Source organism: Clarias gariepinus, chromosome 2 (assembly GCF_024256425.1).
Source record: "Clarias gariepinus isolate MV-2021 ecotype Netherlands chromosome 2, CGAR_prim_01v2, whole genome shotgun sequence".
NCBI lineage: Eukaryota > Metazoa > Chordata > Actinopteri > Siluriformes > Clariidae > Clarias > Clarias gariepinus.
The window spans coordinates 23,648,968-23,674,070 of NC_071101.1; the positions used below are offsets into that span (position 1 = coordinate 23,648,968).

The following is a 25,103-nucleotide window of genomic DNA, read 5'->3' on the forward strand; positions in this document are numbered from 1 at the left end:
CGGGCTTGCTCCACATTATAAAAGCAAAGCGCGGAGTTTAGTCCGAGATCAGGGAAGTACGTGATGTGGTGGAAAATAGGCAGTGGCGGTTCTACACTGAATTGCTCCGCGGGCGAGACTCCCACACCCCCACCCCCCCTCCCCCCCCCCCCCCCCCCCCCTCAGCGCCACTTCTAACCAACCAAACCCCCTGTCTGAAGTCTGCTCGGTCTTGTTAATTTGTTTTAAAACCCCCAATTCTGTGAAGTCCCCCAGCAGCGAAACCGGTTTGATGACTTCACACCTGTTGTAAAGGTGAGATGGGGGGTTACAGTAACTGTGTGTGCGCTTCACCTCGGAGCGCGCTGTTGCGTTGTATTCAATGAATAGACTAAAACTAAATCATGTTTGCTTCAGCATTGGAAACAATATTGTATTAGGCTAACGTTATTAAAGATTATACACTTTTGTATTCTTTGTCCACAAACGTGGGCAATTTTTAGATATTGATCCTTTCTCGATGCAGCAAATTTTCTGAGCAAATTAATAATAATTTCCATGAATAAAAAGGAGAAAGAAGAAAAGGTTACGCGAAAATAAGAAAAAGCTTTAGAGGTAAATGCTGTGAATTGCTTCAAATGAACAGATTCTGCCTATAACAGGTCAGGGACAGTGAGGCTGGATCCAGCAGCGCACCACAGCCCACATCATAATACATGCTGATGATGACCAACACGTCTCCCCTGATCTACCAGAGCCAAGTAAAAAGAATGGCAATCAAACAGAATAAAATTAGTAGCAGCATCAACTTGTGCTAGTTATTATGATGGTGGTCAATATTAATTGAAATAATGTTTCTCAGCATTATTTCGTGTTAATATTGACTACCATAATAATTAAAGAATAAAATAAAAAATATTGTCTTTATAGATTTATATGTTGTTTGTCTTGATGTTCTTTTTTTTGTTTGTTTCTTTGACTCAATATATGTTCAGTGATACTTCAAATAACATGTTTAAATAGCATTGATTTCTGTATTGTGTTATATTTTTATACTAGTAACTGGTGTTAAAAATGTATCTCTACATTAATGAGCCAATGTATTATGGTGTGGGCTGCTGTGGGCCAGGAAGTCCAGGGCCACTTTTTGGTCCCAGTCCGCCCCTGTAATAACGAATGGAGAAAGCGCAGTCAAAGCCCGGGGATTCTGTGTTCCGCGGGGGCCAGTCGTGAATAGCTGACACTCAGTAACAGCCAATGAAATTGAAGCATTTTTGCCGCTTTCCACGTGGTGTGGCGTTGCTTAAATAATATCCGTACAATATCCGTATATCCTATAAAATAGTACAGACCCTGGTTCGAATCCTGCTCTGGGTGAAAATGTAATAAATGCGAATCCTTTGTTTTACACTTTTTGCTTATGATAATCATTAAATTATAGCAACTGTGAGGTGAGTGCTAATGTGTTTCATAGCTTAAGCAAAAAAAAATTCTCAATTGCAAACATGCATTTAGTACTGAAGCATAAGTTGATAATGTAATGGCTATATCTATGGCATTTTAGCGAATAGAACCAGCATATTGAGCACTGGCTGGGAATCGAACACGGGTCTCCCGCATGGCGGGCGAATCACCTACCATTGAACCACCAGTACCCGCCTGCGTTTAAAGCGCATAAATACTGTTATAGGCTAACGTCATACATCTTTGTAGTCCTTTTGCACACGCGCGGGTGCGTTACAATAATAATAATAATAATAAATTCGGAGAACTACTACTAATAATAATAATAATTCTGAATGAAAATGATGAATAAATACATAACAGTTTAAGCTTGACACGTTTATGAGCTCTGTCGCTTGCTGTCAATGGGCGCCTAAGAGGGACATAACATTTTTCGGCTTCAGTAGACACACAATACTTTAGACTGAAACACGACTGCCCCTCTACAGGGCATTTTCACAGCTTGCCGCGCGCAACCGCGGCAAGTCGTGGGATCCCTTTTCCAAAAACGTGCGTTTTTAAAGGCCAGATCTGTAAGTAATCCCAGTAAAATTCAGTTTGGCTTTTATAATTATTATCTATTGGTCCAGATGTTTGTTTGCATTGAGTAAGTAGCTTATTAGAAGCGTTTTTGAAAGTAGATACTTTCAAGATAACTGTTCATAACATCGCTTTTAATCAACATTTTAATTTCACTTATTGTGCAGGTTAAACTTCAGGCAAATATGTATGTACTGCTAAAGTTTTAATAAATTCTGTCCAGCAGTCTGTCAAAACTTAATCTGGCACATAACTGCTCATAACGCCATCTACTCAACATTTTTTATGGTGCAGATCTAACTTCAGGCAAATACCTCTGCCAAAAGGTATGTTAAATTCTTTCCAGCCAGTTTTGTGTGATGTGACAAAATTTGGCTGGACAGGCATACATAGGCCTATAAACTTCTGGAATTAATAACTGGTTGACCACCCTTGACAGCAATAACCTCAACCAGCCGCTTCCTGTGGCTGTTGATCAGACCTGTACATTGTTCAGGAGGAAGCCCATTCTTCTTGGCAGAACTGCTTTAGCTTCGTCATATTCTTTGGAAGTCTCATGTGTATGACTCTCTTCAAGTCATTCCATAACATCTTTATTGGGTTGAGGTCTGGACTCTGACTGGACCACTTCAAAAGGTGGATTTTGTTCTTCTGAAGCCATTCTGTTGTGGACTAGTCTGGTGTTTTGGCTTATTGTATGTTCCATTACCCAACTTCTACAGAGTTTCAGCTGACTTACATACATTCTCACATTATGCTGAAGAATTTTTTTAAACACTTGGGAATTCATCCTCCCCTTAATGACTGCAAGCTGGCCAGGCCCTGATATAGCGATGCAGACCCAAATTATCCCGTTTCCTCCACCATACCTTACGGTTGGGGTGATGTTTTCAATATGATATGCAGTGTCCTTTTTACGCCAGATTTAGGCCTTGTTCACACGGGCGTTAAGTTTTTGGATAAACGAACGTGCTCTGAACGTCCTAGACGTTTAAGTTGCATTTTGTGGTGGCGCTTGATTGACTTCTACACCGGCGTTGGTTTGTCTCTGTCTAACGTCAGCCTGCAGCCCAAATTGTAGTTTGTGTGGTAACCTGTGGGGGCAGTGTGTCGGGAACTGGATATGAAAGCCCGCCGCTACCGGGTTCGCTCTCTGACTGCACAACGTCGGATTAAAGGAAGTTTTTTTTTGTGGTATATGAAGAAATGCGAAAATTTTTCAACAATTAATTTTTTATATTTCGCCTTTTTCCGCATTTTCCTATGTATAGCATGTAGGATCATGGGATATATCCGGTCCTCCGAAGCATAAAATGAATGTGCAGAAAACGAACCAGAAGCGGTTTTCTTGCGTTCGTTGGGTTTCGAACGCCAAGCTGCATGCAACGTTTTTTTAATGCTGTATAAACGCACAGCCGGACAAACGCACGTCACCAATGCCCGTGTGAACACTCTCATTGACTCCTATGTGAAGAAAACACTTGCTGCTTGATCCGCGTTCACCGGTCGCTACAAACGCAAGAAAAACGCTCGATTTTAACGCCTGTGTGAACAAGGCCTTAGTGCTGTGTGTTCTTCCCGAATCGTTCAAACATAGTTTAATCAGTCCTTAAAACCTTTTTGCAAATACTGCTGTGGAGTGTCAATGTGCTTTTTCGCAAACTTCAGGTGTGCAGTATTCTGCAGGGATTCTGATGGTTTTTTTTTAGTAAGCAGCGACATTCTTTGTGGTGACCTGCCATGGACACCCTAAATCTTTGGCTGCCACTCCAGCCGCACAACAAATTCACAACATGAATTTGTTGTGCGGATTATTTTGACTGGGCATCCAGTCTATGGCAGAGCAGCCACAGTCCCAAAATGTCTCCATTTGCCTGTATAGAGACTGTAAAGTAACTCTTTGAAATCACATTGTAACCCTTTCTAGCTTTATGTAAATCAACAATTTTTTATCATAGATCCTCTTAAAGCTCTTCAAACACTTTTTTTACACTAGCACTATGAGGTATTTATGGTTCTTTTCAATAAAGACATGAAAGAACAGAATTTCTTTTGTATTATTATTCTGGGCCAATGATATTTGTAAATACTTGTGAATTAGATGAAGATCCAATTTTATTTTATGTGAATGCAAAAAAATAAAATGCAAAAAAAAAAAAAACATTCACATAAAATGTAATTGGATCTTCATTCCAAAAGGTTTGCAAACGATTTCTTGTCACTGTACACACAGACAGAAAAGTTTCTGAAACTGGTTTTGGGTCTTCCAATGTATGGTACGAGAACCACTTCCAGAAAAAGAAGAGTAGTGACCAAAAATTTCAAGACAACAAACAAAAGCTTTCATTAATTAATTTTATCCTATTTGGCTAAAGGGTTGTGCTAATTAATTGAAAAACAAGTGAAAAACAGACTGTGTGATGATTTTTATTTAGTTTCTAGAGCCATCTCTACACCTAAATTGAATAGAGAACTGTTATACAATGGTAAAAAGGAAGTCACAGTTAAGAAACCATCTTTACATGACCATCAGGAAACAATCAAACAGGCGTGTATTGAGCAAGTGACAAAGTACTGCAGACGCCTTTTTTAACTTTCTACCCAGCCTGATATAGCAGGTTTTGAAGAATAAAGGGTGTCCTACTTAATATTGATTGTTATATAGCAATTTCATTGCAAAACAAATAACCAATTATTCTTATGATATTGATCATCATTATAACAAAAATTATTTGCTACATTTTTGGCCACCAATCTGCTCCAAGCCAATAACACAAAAAAAGGGATCAGATAGATGGTTCTGCAGTTGTTTCTTATAGGATATAAATAACCTATAATTGTACTACACACTAACAGCAAATCTTCCACTCCAGTGCTATGAATGCACAGAGCCTGTGTTTCTCTTACTTCTTAGCTTCTCTTCATGCTTGCTGAAAATATCTGACTAAACAAACTAGCTGCAAAGCAGAGTACTGCTGTTTACCTCACATCGCAATCTTCTATCTAGTCTATTTATTTCATCAAATCTTTAACAGGAAATCAATTTTATTCCCAGGATACAGTTACACACACACACACAGACACATACATATAGTCATTCCATTATATAGCATCACTTCTGCCATGATCTTATTTACTGTGTTCAGTCCACATGTTCTGAATGAGACAAGATTGTAAGGGATGGAGGAGGGGAGAGAGACAATAAAGAGCAGTTTACCTCCATCATGACGTTCTCCTCCACAAGGCGCTTCATTAACAGATTGCTGCAAGATGGACTTTAATGAGCTAATATCCTTCTCTCGTCTTATTGTAAAAAGTACCAACACCAGACACCCACACTGGCGACGCTCACACACCAAAACGTCTCCTGCATTCCATTCTGCTTGTTTTGCATGCGTGAGCAGAGCAGGCCCACACTTGCCTAGTCATCCACAGCAGAGTCAGAGAGGGGGCTGGTCATCAGGATGTCAGCATGCAGGCAAAGCACAGTGGCCACAGCCCTGATTCTTTGATGTTAGAAAATACCAACAGGGGGCAGTAGAGTGGGATGCAGCTTTCCCTACTGCCCATGACAACTAACCACTCCTACAGAAATAATTGAGAATTAATTAAATTGGCATCTTCTTCCTTTTCTTTTAATAACTGACCCATGAGTAAAGGGGAAAACCAAGCAGGCAAAACCCTTGGAAGATGTCAAAAGCTAATAGTATCCTTTTCTGAATAGCACCTTTTCTGGGTTTTAATTAACCCAGAATTTTGATTATATGCTAAGCGAATAAGCAAGAGGCATCAGAGAGAGGGTTGTATAGATTTCGCCTCATAAAACACCCCCTGTCCCTGTTTTGTTCAAACATGGGTATGAAATGAATATTTTCTCTAGTCCTACTTTCAAAGCAAAAGCGAAATAATTGCTTCATTATTAATGTTTTTCATTTTGGTGGAAATCTGTTTAAATAAATGTTTTGTTTTGCGTTCAAGGGAACAGCCGAAAGACAAAGAAGAAGAAGAAGTTTTGCGTTTAAGTCAACACCACAAAAGTGATACTATCAACTACATCATTAAATGGGTTACAGAAAGAACATGTCTCTAAAGATAGTTCAAATGTTTTGTTTTTTTGTTGTTAGTGAGAAGTACAAAAGCAACCTAAGTCTTGTGAGCACATCACACACATGCACACAGCTTGTGTAAGAAACGCTTATGTACATTAGCTCTTCAGCCCTGTTAGAGTGAGCAACGGGTGTGCGTATATTTCCTGGTGTCCCCCAGTACTCTTATTTCACCTAATTATAAACTGTACAGTAGATCGATGACCCATCAGCTTGCTTCCTGTCAGAGGACTCTAAAGACAACCATCCCTAATTCGATTTTAAAAGGGAAGGTCTATACTGTATGTAGAAAAATCACTGGCCAAAGCTGAGTAAATACAACCTTTAAAGTATTTCCATAATTCTGGCTTAAGCTAACCTATAATACTATATGGAGGTTAGCAGCAGCATATGGAGATTAAAGAACTGCATTCAAGTCCACATGCCCCGCCCTGTGCCACACAGCAGAACGCCTTTAAACACACAATTATGCAATAAGGCATGATGAGAGACTGATGTCGTTTCATGTTTAAAGAGAGCTTATCATTAGGAGAAGGGAGGATGCCTATATTTCAGATGGCAAATTAAATGCCTTCTGCACTAACCTGATGTACAGTATAAGCAATTGCGCTTTATATTCTCTACGTGTATATGTGTGCACGCACACATGCACATGTTAACCGCTCATTATATCCACATAGTTCCCTCTCCTAAATGTGTGAAAAATATAACGAGCTATGACTAGTCCATGAGCCATCTCAGTTCCTATATTTTTCCAACACAACAATTTATCACAACAGCGCTACTGAAGACTTCACCATCATACAGTTCATAGAAAATCGCTGATTACTACAATGCTTTTTCTAGTATAAGCGTTTCTACTTTGAATAAAGCATTCAGTAGCATTATAATGCATCAAAGGTTATGAAATATTGGCGAATCCAGTGTGTTGTAATATGAGGGATTTTGACACAAAGTCTTAAAGTGTAATTAAAGTGATGATAAATCCCTGTTTAAAGGTTTCATCACAGCTTTGCCTGAAGGACCCCTGGTGTCTAAGGAAGAGTTTATTTTGTTTCTTTGTCTTTTCAGGCTTTGGATATTTGCATTTAACACTTATTGACTTACTAAACCACACTTGAACATAAGCATATATATTCCTCCTATGGTTTGTAATGTATTTATATTGTACAGACAATTGTCATTTCAACTACACAGGCATATAGTGTAATGTGCATTTAAACTGAATTCACATTAATACAGGTATCCTCTTTTCAAAACACAACCACTGAAAATCATTTTACATCATACTATTTATCTTAGAATTAACAGTATGTTGTAAGCCTTGTTGTAATATTCTTTAATCTATATTTGTACAGCAACTGTTTTCTATATTTTTACAGTTACGTTTCTCTTATATTTTATATTTTGTTCTTATCCTCTATAGCTATAAGTTATTCTATATTTTATTTCTTATTGTATTCCATATTTATTTCTTAATGATAATCCTTTTTAAGGTCATGGGCAGTCATAAGCATTTCACTGCATATCGTACTGTATATGTGATAAAATTTTTATTTGATTCGAATTTAATCTGATGAAACTACAGTGAAACCTTGGATTACAAGCATAATTCCTTCCGGAATTCCCTGTTTGCCACATAATGTGATCCACACACAACTTGCTCGATGCCTTTCCTGACGGGCTTGGGACCGCACTGCATGTAGTGGCTGGGGTTTGGGCATTGAGTGAGAATTGAAATCGGGCTTTCCGCAGAGCAGACAAAGCCACAATAATGTATATTACTGTTAATATACAGGGTTTTCTCATTGTTTTTAGTAATTTTTAGAAATATATTGTGCTGAGGGTAAAATGGTCATGGGTAATCTTTCAAATGGTTAAGTTTATTTTTTTTGGCCTTTTGTAAATTGTAACTAAAATTATTTATCAATGTTCTCCACCATGTTTGGCACAGAAATACTCTTTCACTCTCTACACTGCTTAACCTGTACAGGGTTTCAAGAGGCCTGGATCCCAGGGAACTCGGGCCAAGAGTCGGGAGCCACCCTGGATGGGGTGCCAATCCAATGCAGGGCACAAGCAGATACACTCACACACTATGGGCAATTGGAAAATGCCAATTAGCCTATTCTGCATGTCTATGGACTGTAGGAGGAAAATGAGGTCCTCGGAGCAAAACCCATGCCCCACTGTGCCACTGATCAGAAATACATTTGTTAGATTTTTTTTTAATCTGTCCATAAAAGGCAAAGTTTAAAGTTTAAAAGTAAAGTGATGCTGTTAGCCTTTGTAGATTTATACTGATGCTCTCTTTCAGATATTTATTACAGAATTAAGTGTCATGGATGCAAAATGAATGAGTGAACCATCTTTACACTTTATGCTCATTGAACTTTACAAATGTATTATAGTGTTTTTGTATTATCACTGGCACTGATAGACAATAATTGATAATTAGCAGCTTATCATTGAGGCATTCATATGAAACCACCTAGAATAATGTGCTTGTTTCTAGCCTATTTCTTTTGTTATAAACACTATAGTGTAATTACTTTACATAATCAACTACATAAAAAATTTAAGTTAAATCAAATGTAATGCAAAAAACTTCAATTTTATTGCAATAATCCAATAATAAGGTAATAATAAAGGTTAAAAGTGAGCTATCAATCATTTATCTCTCTCCATCTCTATGGTTTAGAAAGAAGGTTTAGAAGGTCTGAAAGTGAAGAAATACAAACAGCGGCAGTTCTCTGGGAGATAATGCCTTTTGATGACAGAGGGCAAATGAGAATGGCCAGAATGATTCGAGCTGATAGAAAGGCAACAGTAACTGTAAGAAACATTAACTGAAGTACAATATTTTAGTTAGGTAAAAATATTGTGTTGCAGTAAATCACTCTAATCGTCAGTGCTTAACTGTCACAATCAATACAGTTCTATCTAATCTATCTAGACAAACAAACCAACTAAAATCACCCACACAAGATGAATAAAGCTTTCAGCATTCTAGACACCAACTTCAACCAAACTCAATTCAGCCCTCTTTACCGTTACGTACCCTGGAGTTTTCTTCCTCCAGATAAAGTTTAAAAAAGTAAAAGTGAATGCACATGCATACAAGCACGCAAACACACATGTGCACCAGGACATGGCCCTCAAAATGAAGGATCTTGGAGCAAATTCACATCTGTACTACATCATATGATTTCTGATTCAGTGACATGCTTATTGAACTCCTTTTAATGCAGTTAAATTCCTAGTAATATAGAGATATTTGACTAACTAGCAAGTATTTGTTTGAAAACAATCAATAAAAAAAAATAGACTTTGACAAGCTTTGGTAACACCTAAATTCATATTCATGTGCATGGTTGATAAACACTTATGCCCTAGTGAGTGTTGTCCTAGCATGTTCATGTCACACTGTAGCTCATTTGCATTTACTGTAGTGCTTTTGACAAAAATCCAAAAATGGTAATGCTCACAGAAGCCTGAAAATGCAAATGAGTCAGACATCATGGTTAGGAAAAGTCATTCTGTTTGGGGGAGGGGGGGGGTTCACATGAAAATGGTGTGATTTAGACTATTCCCAGGTAATTGTACACACCATGCATATCACACAGGGAAAATGTTACATTAAAGTGTTTTGTCTGTGTGCCCAGACACAGACGTACCCTTAAGGTTCTTATGCACCAGTGTCCTGTGTTAAAAAGGCAGAAATGCCTATGTTCTTAGGAAATGTGATATATTCCAGAAGAAGACCAGTGATACTGTAGCACAAGGCCTGCAGAAGATTTAAGATTTTTACAGATTATCTTACACTTATCTCTCATGCCACTAGAAAGAAATGCAAGCAATGACAAAGCTTGGGCATGCACAAAAATGCCACACAAAGAACTAAAACTATATATATTTTTTCAACTTTATTTCTATTTTATTGACCATCAAAGGCTGCAGAGAGTTTTATTTTGAAAAATGATCGGATCATCTCACATTTGTTTCATTTAAAGCTCTTCATCCAAATATTTATCCCTGCTTTATTGTTTTGATACCTAATAAAATTAAGCTAATACTACAAGCTAACTCTTACTAAATGAGTAAAAAAAAAAAAAAACCTCTCTGGAGAGCTTCTTCAAAAAAGAGAAAATACCCAATGATGAGCCTCTAAGACTGCCAACAAAAACAAAGCGGCATTTAAAAGAAAATGCCAAAAGTCCTACCTAAATTTTAGGTTTTTAAATGGTAGGGAAAATTTTTCCAGCTGCATTGCTCGGACAATGGTTTCCCTAATTTAGGTGTATTTTAAAATATTTGGCCATTGGTAGGTAATCTTAGTTTTGAAAGAACAGCACAGTGAATCACAGCATCAAACCATTAAAATAAGTATGTAATGTAAATCACAAAGTTATAATTAAACAAATCTTCCAAACATACAAGCAAACTTGCACACAAATGATTTTAATCTTGCATACTTTAGTCAGACTTGTCTTCCTGTTGTTTCTCTTTTACCATCCTAAGGAAATCTTGTGGTCCCCAAAGGATACAAGTATAAATGTCGTTCAGTGCTGCAGACGGAATAGTCAGTGAACCCGCCCTAGTGTTCTAAATTCACTTCTAAATTCACACTAACCTCTCATTGAACTTCCAACAATAATTCTGACCTGAATTTTCATGACACCGCCCCTGTACACGCATGGGTAAATTTATTGGTAACCTTCCATTAAAGAAAAGACCCACAATGGTCACTAAAATAACAAAAATAAGAATAATAATTAATATGCACACTTGCCATGAGCAAACTATTCCAACTGTCTCAGGTTTGAAAGGTCCTGCCTTCAGACTGCATGTTTTAGCACTTTTTATAGGTGATAAAACTTAAGGCTCAAAGAACGCCATTTCAGAGTAGTCCAATGTTTTGTTCTTAGCCTCTCTTTGGTATATTAGCTATATGTTTTGAAAGACACATGAACTTTTACTGAGATTTCAGTGAACTCTGCACAGATTCAAGATGCCCTGTGCCAGTTGCAGAACATAACTGAGCCTCCTCCATATTTCAAGCTAGGTACCATGTTCTTTTATTTGAAAGCTTCACCTTTTGCGACTGAACATACAGCTGATATATTTTGCCAAAAATCGCCTTGCCTTGTCCCAGAAGAATTGTGGCTTGTCAATATGCATTTTGGCAAATTTTATTCTGCCTTTTTATGATTTACTTTCAAAAGTAAAGTTGTCTTCTATTATGTGCACTTTTGCTTAAACAGCAATGGATGGTACGATCCGAAACTGATGTGCCTTGACCTTAGAGTTCGCCTTGGATCTCTGGGGAAGTTATCCTTGGCTCTTTGTTTACCATTTGTGTTATCATTCTGTTTATTTGACATCAGTCTTAGGAAAAACTCTTTTGGAAAACTCCTTTGAATGAGTAAAAATTTTTCAAAACCATGTTTTGAGTGGTGTTGTGTGGACAGATAAAAACAGAGATTTTAGCTTGTTGTAAAGTCATCATGTGTGCTGATGATGTCAAATCAAGGGGACTAGCACACAGACAATGAAATCAGCTTTGTTTAAGAGGATCTTTAGTGCAATGGTGGACTTACGTACAGCAAAATAGTGTTAACTTTGCTTACTGGACTTTTTACATCCTTGTACATACACGCGCAGTTACTCACACATTACATTAATGAACAAAGGTGCCTGAATGTATTACAAAACTCACTGCTGCTACAAATAAAACCTCCTAGACATTTTGTCTAGGCTTCTGATTGGCCCCCTGTTGATTAGGGATCTTCCTAACAGCACTTTACAGGGCGTTTTGCATTTTCATGTGCACAAAGATATTTTTAAAACATAAGCCATGTGGACAAAATTATTTAAACAAACAAAGTCAAATTATTTTCAATTTTTTAGGTATAACAAATAATTTGTCCAGGTTATTTATTGATTGATAGATAGATAGATAGATAGATAGATAGATAGATAGATAGATAGATAGATACTTTAGATAGATAGATAGATAGATAGATAGATAGATAGATAGATAGATAGATAGATAGATATCCATCCATCCATCTAAATAATTCTGTTAAATCACAATTTTCAAAAGCAGTTTCTAATTTTCATTAGGTAATGTTCATTAAATTATTATTTATCATTATTTTATATGTGATTTTCAAGCTATTTATGTGACCATTGTGGGTTTTTCCTACTTTACCAAAAGAGTACCAACAAATGCATCCATGTGTGTGCGTCCTGCACTCCATTGTTTGTTAGTAGTAATTAAAAGTATGCCAAACCGATCCTGAACAAAGCATCATACAACAAACAAAACACACCCCTCCTACCCCTGCAAGGCTGGAAAGATGTTGAACAGGTTCAGTGTGTTCTCTCTCACACTGATCACACAAAAAAGTGTGAGGAGTGACTGGAGCTTTTAGACACAGAGCCACTGCATTCCGAACAAAGACTTTCTAAGGACTGCAAAGATGAGAAGTAATATAATGTTGAGGCAAGCTGAAATAAAGTACAGTGTGACTGAATGACTGCTTTTATAAGGAATTTTGAAATGATGATTTGTGCAAATGCACAAAAATTTGCCAGAAAATTAAAAAATTAAAAATAACTACTGTTTAAGATGCTACGATTTAGCAGTCTAGAATACTGTAGCTAATTGTGTACCACAGTAAAAGAAGAGCTTACTGTACTTCCTATTTAGAGGTAGTAACACACACATCACACAAAAGGAAAATACTATGCAAGAACTTTTTACAGACAATTGTTTCATCTTACAAAATAGAGTCTAAGCTCCTTGGGCAATGTGTTTTAGACTGGACTGAAATGTAAGATTAACAGTGAAAGTGTTGTTGGGAAAAAAGGCAAATTGTAGCCATGCTGATTTTCATATTCAAATAAAGTCCAAATAAAAAAAACGAGGGCTGATTTGCATGGCAGTGCATGTTAGTGAAAAGACATGGAACATCCTTCAACGCGTTATGGATGTAGTTTGGTCAAGGTTATAGATAATGTTGCCATCCACCTATCATGAGATAAGTCAAATAAAATGATTATATATTATAACCATGATAAGACATTTTAATAACACAAATTTTAGGGCGCTATGAATACTACAGTACCTCTAGCCTGCTTAAGGTTTTTACAACACTCTGGGATTAAAATACATAGAGAGCAATGCAGGCAGGTTTGGCACCTTATTGCCTTCTATGTCACTCAACAGTACTGAAGCGGCCTTGTGTGCAACAGTTGAAGCTCTGTTTTTGCTCTTTGATTTTTATTAAATATGGAACTGAAACTTAGCATCACTTCCTGAAGCTAAAATAAAAAAAAAAAATGCCTGGGATCCCCCTGTTGGTAAGGATGGGACTATGGCTTCTGAAGTAAATAAAATAACCAGTAATTAAATGGAATGTACATGAGTGTATTTATAAATTACCTTAGCATCCTGAAGTAAAATACGCTCTGAGTTGGGATAGAAACCGTTGTTGTCCTCTATAAAAAAGACAAATAAAAAAAGCCAACTTAAAATCACATCATGTTTATTAAATTACAACATCCTTTTTATGATTATCATTTCCTGTGTCTTACTCATTCATGATGTACGGTATGTTGCAATGTAGCATGTTTTACTCATTATGAAAACATAACACTATTACATGCAATAGTCAAAAATGTTTTCCTTGACAGTACATTTAAAAAACAGTACCCAAAAAAATGTCCTTTGTGACTCTGCATGCATTGCCTTGCTGCTGTAAATAAAACTACAGGGCTTCAGGACAACAATGAGATTACATACAAATATGATCATAAACAGCAGCTGCTCGAAGAAAACAAAGACCTGGCCAAACAGGCCTACTCATCCCTGTCCATAAATAATTTAACATGTCCATGAAATGTAGAATTCATAAAAGTGGTGTTTAAAACAGAAAAGTAGTGTTTAACTATCTGAAAATAAATCCTCATATCTAACTACAGTTCATATTATGGGAAGGCTTTCTTTCGCAACTGGAGATTTACTCTGGACGAAGGCAGCATTTATGAGGAGCTGCTGCCGCGATAAGACAAACAATGACAGGACACAGGGACAAATGTCTCTCCTAGTAGCATATAACCTGAATGAGTACAGCAGTGAAAAACAGAAAAATGAAGAGAAAATGTTCATTTTCCACATTTTATGTCCAGTCCAGTTCAAGCAACACCTTCTGCAAGTTACAGAATGAATCAAGTCCCTAGAAATGTCAAATAGTTCTTATACCTGCTAAGGAACTGGCTAATTATCTCAAAATGTTTAAACAGGTTGTGTGTGATACTAAAGAACTCTGGTTGCCTGAATATTGTTTGGTCAGTTATTCACAAGTGGAATTTCTCTACTGGATTCATTAGTGAAGCAATCTGACAGCAATAATGGATAATCGTCAGGATAACTGCAATGGCTATGTGGCAATCCCACTGAAGTTAAAGGTACATTTAAAGAAAACAAGTTAAGAAGCTGCAAATACCATGAAACAAACATGAAACCGGAACTTGAAACAAAAAATGTGGAAGGTTAACTATTAAAGCAGTACTTATGAGTAGGAACTCCAAAGTGGAAAAAACTAAATTAGGCTGGGTGTCCAAATACAGATCCTTCTAAAAGAATTAGCATATTGTGATAAAGTTCATTATTTTCTGTAATGTACTGATAAACATTAGACTTTCATATATTTCAGATTTATTACACACAACTGAAGTAGTTCAAGCCTTTTAATTGTTTTAATATTGATGATTTTGGCATACAGCTCATAAAAACCCAAAATTCATATCTCAAAAAATTAGCATATTTCATCCGACCAATAAGAGAAAAGTGTTTTTAATACCAAAAAGTCAACCTTCAAATAATTATGTTCAGTTATGCACTCAATACTTGGTTGGGAATCCCTTTTGCAGAAATGACTGCTTCAGTACGGCGTGGCATGGAGGTAATCAGCCTGTGGCACTGCTGAGGTGTTATGGAGGCCCAGGATGCTTCGATAGCGGCCTTAAGCTCATCCAGAGTGTTGGGTCTTGCGTCTCTCAACTTTCTCTTTCTCAGCCCTTCTTTTCACAATATCCCACAGATTCTTTATGGCGTTCAGGTCAGAAGAGTTGGCAGGCCAATTGAGCACAGTAATACCATGGTCAGTAAACCATTTACCAGTGGTTTTGGCACTGTGAGCAGGTGCCAGGTCGGGCTGAAAAATGAAATCTTTATCTCCATAAAGCTTTTTAGCAGATGGAAGCATGAAGTGCTCCAAAATCTCCTGATAGCTAGCTGCATTGACCCTGCCCTTGATAAAACACAGTGGACCAACACCAGCAGCTGACATGGCACCTCAGACCATCACTGACTGTGGGTACTTGACACTGGACTTCAGGCATTTTAGCATTTCCCTCTCCTCAGTCTTCCTCCAGACTCTGGCACCTTGATTTCCGAATGACATGCAAAATTTGCTTTCATCCGAAAAAAGTACTTTGGACCACTGAGCAACAGTCCAGTGCTGCTTCTCTGTAGCCCAGGTCAGGCGCTTCTGCCACTGTTTCTGGTTCAAAAGTGGCTTGACCTGGGGAATGCGGCACCTGTAGCCCATTTCCTGCACACGCCTGTACACGGTGGCTCTGGACCTGTATTTATTTTCTCGTGTGAATTTTCTTTAAAGTGTAAACAATTTATTGGTTGGTCTTTATTTTCATTATTTCTTTGAGAATCTGATAATTGTGTGCCATGCTACCGTTAAGACAGATACATTGCCGTGAATTTTTTTTTGAACTTTAACAGTTGAGCAGAAAGTACAGACAAAAAAAAAAATCCAGAGCTAGACCAAGTAATACATTTAAAAACGAAGCAAGAACTGAATGCCTCTGGCACAACTGTGGGTAATGAAGCAAAAAACAAAAATGGACCACTGTGTCAGTGAAAGACGTTTTTCACAAAATACATCTTACAGAATGAACAACTAAAGATCAATGTCCTTTAGTCCATCAAGTATTTAGATGTTTGAGCGGTTTCCGTTTCAGTGTTCTGATCCACTGGCAGCTCCTGATGTTCGCAAAGCTGTTGGGGGAGAAACAGGTAGTACAGGTAGTACTGACAAACTTATTTATTTATTATATACAAGATAATAGAAATGAATGCTGGCTGCAAATGTCCCTGCGTGTTTTTGTCTAGGGGCCCCAACAGACTTCACAATCGCCTCGGACTGTGCTCCTCGTAAAGATAGGCAATATGTCCTACAATATCTTTCGATTTTATATATATATATATATATATATATATATATATATATATATTTTTTTTTTTTTTTTTAAGCAAAAACATTTACATTTAGGCATTTAGCAGACACTCTTATCCTGAGCGACTTACATATTTATCTTTGATCTGATCTGACTTACTTTCACTAACAAGTTTTCTTGTTATTTTTCTTATTTCAATTAGTTAATTTTGGCTTTATTCACTGTATACATCACAGATTAATAAAAATACCAAATCATTGAGATTTTCTGTATTGTGTGTTGTTAATATCTAACCAGGCCAAAGTCTTTTGAGGCTTTTTGGCTAAAGCATCACAGACAGTTGCCCAACACAATTACTCAACTTCTAATCTGTAAACAACTTGTGTACTGACTGATAATGTATTGTCAAATGTATGAAATGATTTGTATTTTTAATAGCTTGAAGCAACGCAATGTAAACTCTTTCTCAAACAGAAACTGAGAAATCAGACCTGCCAACACCGAAGAGGAACCACACATAGTAACTGTCAAAAGGAGGAGGGCTACAAAAGTACATGGTTGATATAATGACTATATAAATCAATTGTTAGGTCCTATTAGAGTTCTCGTGAGTACACACACAAACTCCACCAGTTTATACTGTAACATACAGTACAGGGAAGAAAGCCCTCTAAAAACTTTCATGCAGTCATCTTCTATACGAGTTATCCTGTACAGGTTCAGCGGTGGAGACCCAGGCCCATATTCACAAAGCTTCTTAGAATTCTCTCAGAGAGCTTCTATCTTAGCCTAAAATGTCCTAGCTGGGAGTCTTAGACTTAAAGTGATTTAGAAAACTTCTTAGAGCAACTTTGAATAAGGAAAGTACAAAAACCTTTATCTTAGTGAGGAGGTGTAGTTGACCCCATTACTAGGGATGATGCAGCAATTCAAGGACTGTGATTGGTGGATAAAAAAAATAACCTCTGACCTCTGCAAAGGTCTTGAAATACACTCTTTGTGAAAATAGAATTCATGATATCAATGTTTAAATAGACTAAATATCTTAAAGTTAATTAAAACAGCCAAATGTTGAAAATATGTCTACTTTAGAAGCAACCAATTTCCACACAGTAGTTACTATATTAAAGTTCTTACATTTATTTACCATACTGATTTTATTATTACTTTTATTATACCATTTCAGATTGATGTGAGCAAAATGGCTGACCTTTTACCAATTTACATGATTGCATGTTTTAAGTTGCACTTTTGGAGATTATGTAGCGACCAATCTAAGAGAGATGTAAGGAAGTAAAACAACAAGAAAACTAAATTGGACAGAAAAGCAGTGTTTTCTTTTATCTTTATGTTCAGTATTTGGAGAATATTTCTTCTTTCCACCATTTTGTCTTCTGCTATAGAAACTCTTTAGCCTCTTAAAAGTCCTCCTCTCTACTCTTAAAATTTTTTACCTTAGGAGCTGTTTTTAGGGCTAAGTGTTTCGTGAATCATTTTTATCTTAACTAAGATTTAATCCTAAATTTAAGGGAAAATTCTAAGAAACTGTCATAATTTTAAGAATTTTCTTAGAATTTCATCACTAGGAGCAACTTTTAGGCTTAAGAAGCTTTGTGAATACGGGCCCAGGAGACTTTAGACATGAGGCAGGGTACACTCTGGACAGGGTGCCGATCCATTGCAGAGCACACACACTAAGGGCAAACCTGGGACACCAGTTAGACTAATCTGCGTGTCTCCAGTTTTACACATGCAGAGTTTTTTAACTCTTTATTAGAACATAAAAAGTTGTGGCTTTTTTTATTTTCTATATTGAATAATTTCTATTTGTCATATTTTATATGACCTCTATAAATGATACCTATGAAAAAGAGTTGACAAATGAAACCTGAATGCTTGGGAAAAGCATTGAAAAAACACTGACAACTGGGTTGAGCATATGGTTAGTACTATGCATTAGACAGAGTTTTATTATTGTTAGTACTGCAATACAAAACACTGGTGAGACAAATATGTAAAATGAATATTTAATATTTATTGTGTGCTCTACCATTTCTTAAATACCAGGCATTAACAACATAAAGAGCACTTTTTCCCCACAATTTTGGGGTTTAAATTTTCAATTTTGTTTTCTCCTAATGCTGTACAATTAATCTACAAAACTAGTTTTGGATTGCAAAAGGATGCAATTTATTACAGATAGTATACACATAGTCTGGAATTTATGTAGAATTTGCCATCAAATTATTACTTAAAAAAAATTTTTTTTTGATGTGATAAATATTGGCCAACGTCCTCCTAATGAGATTATTTGTGCTATTAGTTGATAGTCTAAATGAAGACAAAATATTTTCCACTCCTTCCTGAAAGCATGGCCAATTTTTCTCCTTTGGCCTCCCCTGTGGACTGTGGCATCGGCGGGGTTTGAATTTGCTAAATCCACATGACATGGCCTACTGGCTTAAAAAATAATAATAAAAAAAAAACAAAAAACAGTGAAATGACCTATACTGTAGTTTATAACAACAAAAGATTTTTAAGCTATCCAAAATACCTTGCTCATAAGCAGAGTAGCCATTTAAAGAATAGTTACTGAACACCACCATGTTCTGTTGTCATAGAACTGCCATAACCAAAACTTAGAGCGACAAGGAATTCTTCTGGCATTTTATCGTATTTATAATTCAATATAATTACATTACCACGGGCTGATTTTTTTGTTTTTACAAAAACTTCATTAAAATTTTTTATTGTTCCAATACTGCTTCAAGTTAATATAATCCCACGGAGCCTGCAGCAGGAAATTCCTCATATTGTGGCTTTAGTGCATCATCTCATGTCTAGTTATAATATCTTAGATACAGACTACATTACTCACAGAGAGTGCTAAGGTTAAATGCATATTTTCGGGGGATTTCATACTTTGTAAGGGTATAACATGCAACATAGCTACTGTATCATGCCATCTATGTAAAAAACACTTGCACTTAAGCAAATATATACTGTATTAAAAGCACACCTTTTCTGCAAACATCTCACTGACCAATTATGTCTGTAATGGCAACAGTGGAAACTGTATATAACAATTAGGGATGCTTTTTGCCAGCCCAGATACATTTGGTTACTGAAAACAGGACCTGCCACTTTTCAGGATGTCCTATGTCTGTAGCCTATCACCAAATGCACCTGTTTTTGCTTTGCCAGTGCATGAACCCTTAAACTGCCTTCCATGCACAGCACCAGTTAATTTAACATTACTCTAATTAACAGTAAATACATTTTGTTGGGCAGAAAACAACTTCCTTCGCCTTTGAGGGTTCCTTCAGTTCCGTGGCAACCACTCAATAATAACAACAGTGTTGAAACATTATTGCCAAAGTCATGACAAACTACACACTCAAAAAAATATATATATATTTTTTTATGTCACAACTACCACAGCTGTTGCTGTCAAGCAAGCAAGCCCCAAATAGACCAAGAGCTACACTCATCATTCATCAAATGAACCTTACTTTTACTTGATAAACTTAGATGGGAGAAATAAAAACAAGTTGACCTGACTGTTGTTCCGCTAAGTGTGTAGTAAATAGTAAGGTGGTATATGTGCAGAAGAATTAAAACAATTTTGTGAGTATAAATAAATTTATGTAGTATCAGACTGAAAACTTATACTGATATTAGTGCATCACTAGTAACAACATAGAACAACACTTTATTACCATACAGCATGATAAAGTAGGCTATGTGTTATAAGTGTATTTGTATTGTGTGAAGTGTAATAAAAATCTAAACCTAATCAACTCCACACTCCTCGTTATCTCAAAGCAGAAAGTCTACATACACAATGTATGCACATATGCACAGCTGCAGACATGAGACCTGATGTAAAATCAGACCAGGTGCCATTTTGTCTGGCAATCTCTCTGAGGTTTATCAATGCAGGATGGTTGTTGTGCATGGGAAGGCCACAACATGCACAATCAAAAACTACCAGTTCCTATCTGACAAAAAGAGATTTGTGGTTATCAGCCATCTAGTAAGGGGACAAGGCTAATCCTGGTCACGGACTTGCCTTTGTTCATGATCATACTTCTGTGGTGACTGTTAGGTAAAGTCAACACAATAAACATACAAAAAACATACTTGTGTTATGTTAGCTAATTTAGAGTAGATGAAGGGATTAAATTCGGCCCGTTATTATTTTTTGAGATTAGAATTATGCTTCCAATTGTATTCAGTAATCATTTGATATATTTTTACGCTAAATCACTGCTTCCTCAAAGATTAAATTAGATAATTTTTTTTTTGTCTAATTGTGGGAGTGGGTGCCTGGGTGAGCGGTTGATAGCAAGTTGATATTGGTGTTTTTGGTGTTGACAGAGAGAAAGAGAGAGAACCAAAGAGAGACGTTCACTCACAGCAGCACAAATGTGCGTGTGCTGTTGTTGGTCTTTCAGCTGCTCCAAGTGTGAGAGAAAAATGACTGTGGCTGAAAAGCAACTGTTACAATAACAACGGAATGATGAATAAAAGTTAACTCACATCTACTGCCTGTTTCCAGCCTCACTCACAAGAGACTATAACTATTAAATGATAGTTACACGTTAATCTTACCCATAATCTTACAGTGCACAGTTGCTGTAACAGTGCACTGTCCTCAACAGTGTTATAAAGCACTGCTGGAGCTTGATAAAAATCACTAGTGTCGAATGACTGAAGTTTCTCAACACACCATTATCTGATCTCTTGTCACGCATTCAGTAAAGTCACTTTCTGGTGAATTCAGCAAGTGATTCATAATTGTTTGGTTTGCGGTATTATCTGTGACAGATGAGCTTGCCAGAAAAAAAATATATGAAGATTTTGATTTTGGAATGCAAGAGCTCTACACACTATTGGAACAGGTAGGCCCATTTAGGTGGGTAAAAAAAAAAAAAAAACACAAATCATCACAGATGTTTGTATTGTTGTATTCGTGACTGTATCAGCACCTGCATCACTTCTAACCTTGCATATTCATTAAGCACTGTGAAGATATATATAAACTGTAGGACAACTTTATAAAGTAAATAGGTTAATAAAATAAAGTCAAGAATATCAACTATAATATTAAAACCACCTAGGTTTTAGATTCCCCTTGTGCAACCAGGAAACCTCTTCAAGCGTGCTATGGTAGTGTGTACAAGTATACGGTGGTAAACAGGATGTTGACAGCTGAGCCTTTAGGTGCTGAGTGGAGCCTCCAGGGATCAGGTCTGCTTGCCCAGTGTATCCCATGGGTGCTCGACCGGTTTAGGATCTGTTGAGTTTGGAGGTCGGGTCAGTGGCCTTGACCTCTTTGCCTCGTATTATAAGCTACACTAAAAAGTTAGAATCTAATGACCCTGTATGTAATGGATATACAGCATTATCAAAAAGTTTTAAATAAAAACACAAGCACACCTCAAAATCTAGCCAAACCAAAAGAATTACTTTTTTGAAGAACGAGTCTGAGAAACAAGATTTTCCATACTATACACAATAATAAAAGTGTGTAGCGCATTAATATAGATTATTTTTTTTGCCAAATATTGATTCTTTCTATCTGTCCCTAAATAAACTGAATTCAGTTTGCGCTACAAAATTTGCTTTGACTTGATAGGTTGTCGCCGCTTGGTTGCTAGCTACTGTAGCGCAGACTTGAAGAAACAAGAATGCATATGTTTGATAAGAGAAATGTGGGAACGATAAGCATCTGTCTTGTGATTGGTGAAAACAAGACTTTTACACTTAAAAATGTAAAATGAGCCTGATTGTAAAAATCAAAAAGTCACCAATTATTTACACTTGTGGTTCCAGAAATATAACAAGTTTAACTTCATTATACAGGATATACTGTACATAACATAGGTCCCTTTGGATGATGATATTGTTGACTGACGAACCCAAAAGCCTTAGTTAAAGATAAACTCATCACAAGATAAGAAGCTTTTGTTCCTGTAGATAATTAGTAAAATTTACAACTGCAAGTATCTCATTATCAGGTTATGATACACCCTATATGTGGTAGGTCAGTGGTAAGACTGCAGAGGATGAGCCACCAGAGAACAACTCTGCTGGGGCTAAAAACCATGGCGGCCTTTCTCTACACTAACAGCCTCATATTTCAAACTGCTGATTCAGGAAGTCACCGCTGCTGTCAGAGTGCTTACTCTCCATCACACAGTGTGAAACGCACACAATACATGTGGTAAAAATGAAAACGGAAATGAATTCAATTCAAGTAACTACAGGAGTCTGGCTATGTCTAAAAAAGTACTTGATTTCCTCCACTCCTCCTCTATCGCCATAGCAACCACTCTGCAAAAGCTGAAAACAAAGTAATTTCCTAAGAACCTCTATCTCCACACATGATTATTGTGTGATAACAGAGTACAAAGTATGTTCGTATTTACAGGTCATGGTGGGGTGATAATGGGGTGATAAACTGCCATGAAGATTTAATTATCTTTTTATATACAGAGCAATCCGGCTGTAAACATAAAAATCAATTACATGTCCAATGACAACAGAGTGTCTATAAATGTACTCAACTCGCATGCAGTGATCTCTCACTTTCAATTAAGCATTATTCTTTTTTCTCTGAATATACTATACAAATGTAAAAATGACACTGAACATTTTTTAAGTGCAACATTTTAATATTTAATTGATTGACCGTGCACACAAGATTTGAACTCTTAGTCTACTGTAATGGTTGAAAGTGCAGTTTTATGGATGTAATTATGAACATGGAAACATTTCCCTGACAAAGGAAACAAACAAGGCAATACTAACCCTTAAGAATGAGGGTGAACTCTTTTAAATAATTTGTTTTAATTTAAATAATCAGCTCTAATTTACCTGAAAACTATTGCATCATGGAAAAAAAACGATTAAAGTAAAACAAGAACATGCTGACAGTAAACAATCTTGCCTGGTTAAGTAGAGATGTTTAAGTGTTTTTGTTTTCTGTTCGCTAAGATTAAGAAGGGCTTTCCCAGATTCCTAGGCAGATGACTAAGGAAATAGCCGCTGCTATAACCGAGTGACAGACTATTTCCACTCACAAAGAGAGGGGGGGAGAGAGACCTACAAATGACAGAACTTGAAGCGGGCAGTATTTTAAATGTTTATCTCAAATAATAATCCGTTATCCACGGTGTCCCAGTCTACTAACGCACACGTCTAGGGCTGCTTTACCAACACACACACACACACACACACACTATACAAAACAGAAAACAACTATTTAACTATTTACTTTAGGAAAAAAACATTTTAAACATTAAACATGGTTCTGTCTCCAACGCATGTCCGTGGATTTAACTATGAACCACATGGGCTAACTTTACGACTGCGTTTGGACAGTTTCAGAAATGGCGCAGCAAAAACACAACTTGTTTAATATAATAGAAATAAGGTTATATTATCTAGTATGGGACAACACATCAGTGTCTACGTCTGAGATACTTAAGTCTAATTAAGTCAGCTAACTTTGAACAGTAGGCGAAACTAAAGTTTCCTGAACTCGTCGACTTAAACACCGTTACCGAAATCTCGTCTCGAAAACAGAGAGAGAGAGAGAGAGAGAGGTGTGAGACTCACCTCCAGTTTGTGAAGCGGTCTCGCTCATTTCTATCAGCGTGTCCTGGGGGGACCCCACCGTAACCTTACCTCGACTCATGTCGTTAAATTGTTCCAGAAGTTTGTAAAAGATAAAGAAAGAAAACGCCGGTTTTCTTCAGCGGGGCTCTTTCCTGTAGCCCACGCCCCACGTCCGCTCGCTCGCTCTTTTCTCTCTCTCTCTAGCGGCCTGCTTGCTAACGGCTCCTCACATCATCCCCTCTGCGTCATCTTACATGGGCATTTCAGCTAGAACACAGCCCACAAAGCACCCACCCACACACACGCACGCAGACACACACACCCTACAGCTTCGCTTCAGAATTAAACACGAGGAAAAGCCTAAAGATATAGTCTTTTATTAAAACAAACAAAAGTGTATACAAAGAAATGTCAAGGTGTTGGCTATTTATTTAGTTTATATTATATTTGTTATTCCTAAACCACAGTTTCAAACTGCAAAGTAGAATTATCCCGTGTGTATTGTTGTTAGTATTTAATAACTATTTGTTCTTTAGAACTTTTAGGACAGTCGTACTTTTGCTTCAGATACTACAGAGTTTTCTATTTTTCGCTTCTCCTTTGTATACTGATCAAATAACACGCGTCTAACCTGAAGACCAGGCTCTTAGCGCCAGTTAATGAAAACACACATACACTTAAAGCCCATACAAACAATTAATATTGGACTTGGAGAGACACGCTCCCCGCAGATTCACTAATTCAGCTGTTCCAGTAGGCCTTTCCTGACATTCATCCCCCTGGTGCTTTGGAATCTCTCTTTGGACCATGGATTTTGCTGTAAGATGCAACTTAATCATTAAGTGGAGAAAATATAGTGCAACAGTGACATTACCAAAACCTGGACGTCCCTGCAAAAATGATAAGAAGAGAAGAAAACTGGTCAGGGAGGCTGCCAAGAGACTTACAGCAACATTAAAAGAAGCTGCAAGAATTTCTGGCCAGTACTGGCTGTGTAGTACATGTGACAATCTCCTGTATCCTTTATAGGTCTGGGTTACAGGGAAGGGTAAAAAAAAAAAAAACATTCAAGCCCGGCTACATTTT

The 25,103-nt window shown here is 37.0% G+C and overlaps 1 protein-coding gene across 1 annotated transcript in view; it reads right to left on the reverse strand.

The window, feature by feature from the left end:
• ano5a (anoctamin 5a) overlaps positions 1 to 24,237 on the reverse strand; it is a 47,992-nt gene extending 23,755 nt beyond the window's left edge. The window contains exons 1-2 of the mRNA XM_053491233.1: positions 24,018 to 24,237; positions 13,579 to 13,634 (exon numbers count right to left, since the gene is read on the reverse strand). Of these exons, the coding sequence (XP_053347208.1) occupies positions 13,579 to 13,634; positions 24,018 to 24,096 (135 nt within the window). The 5' untranslated portion in view covers positions 24,097 to 24,237. The remainder of the gene's footprint in view (positions 1 to 13,578; positions 13,635 to 24,017) is intronic.
• Positions 24,238 to 25,103: the final 866 nt, after the last annotated feature.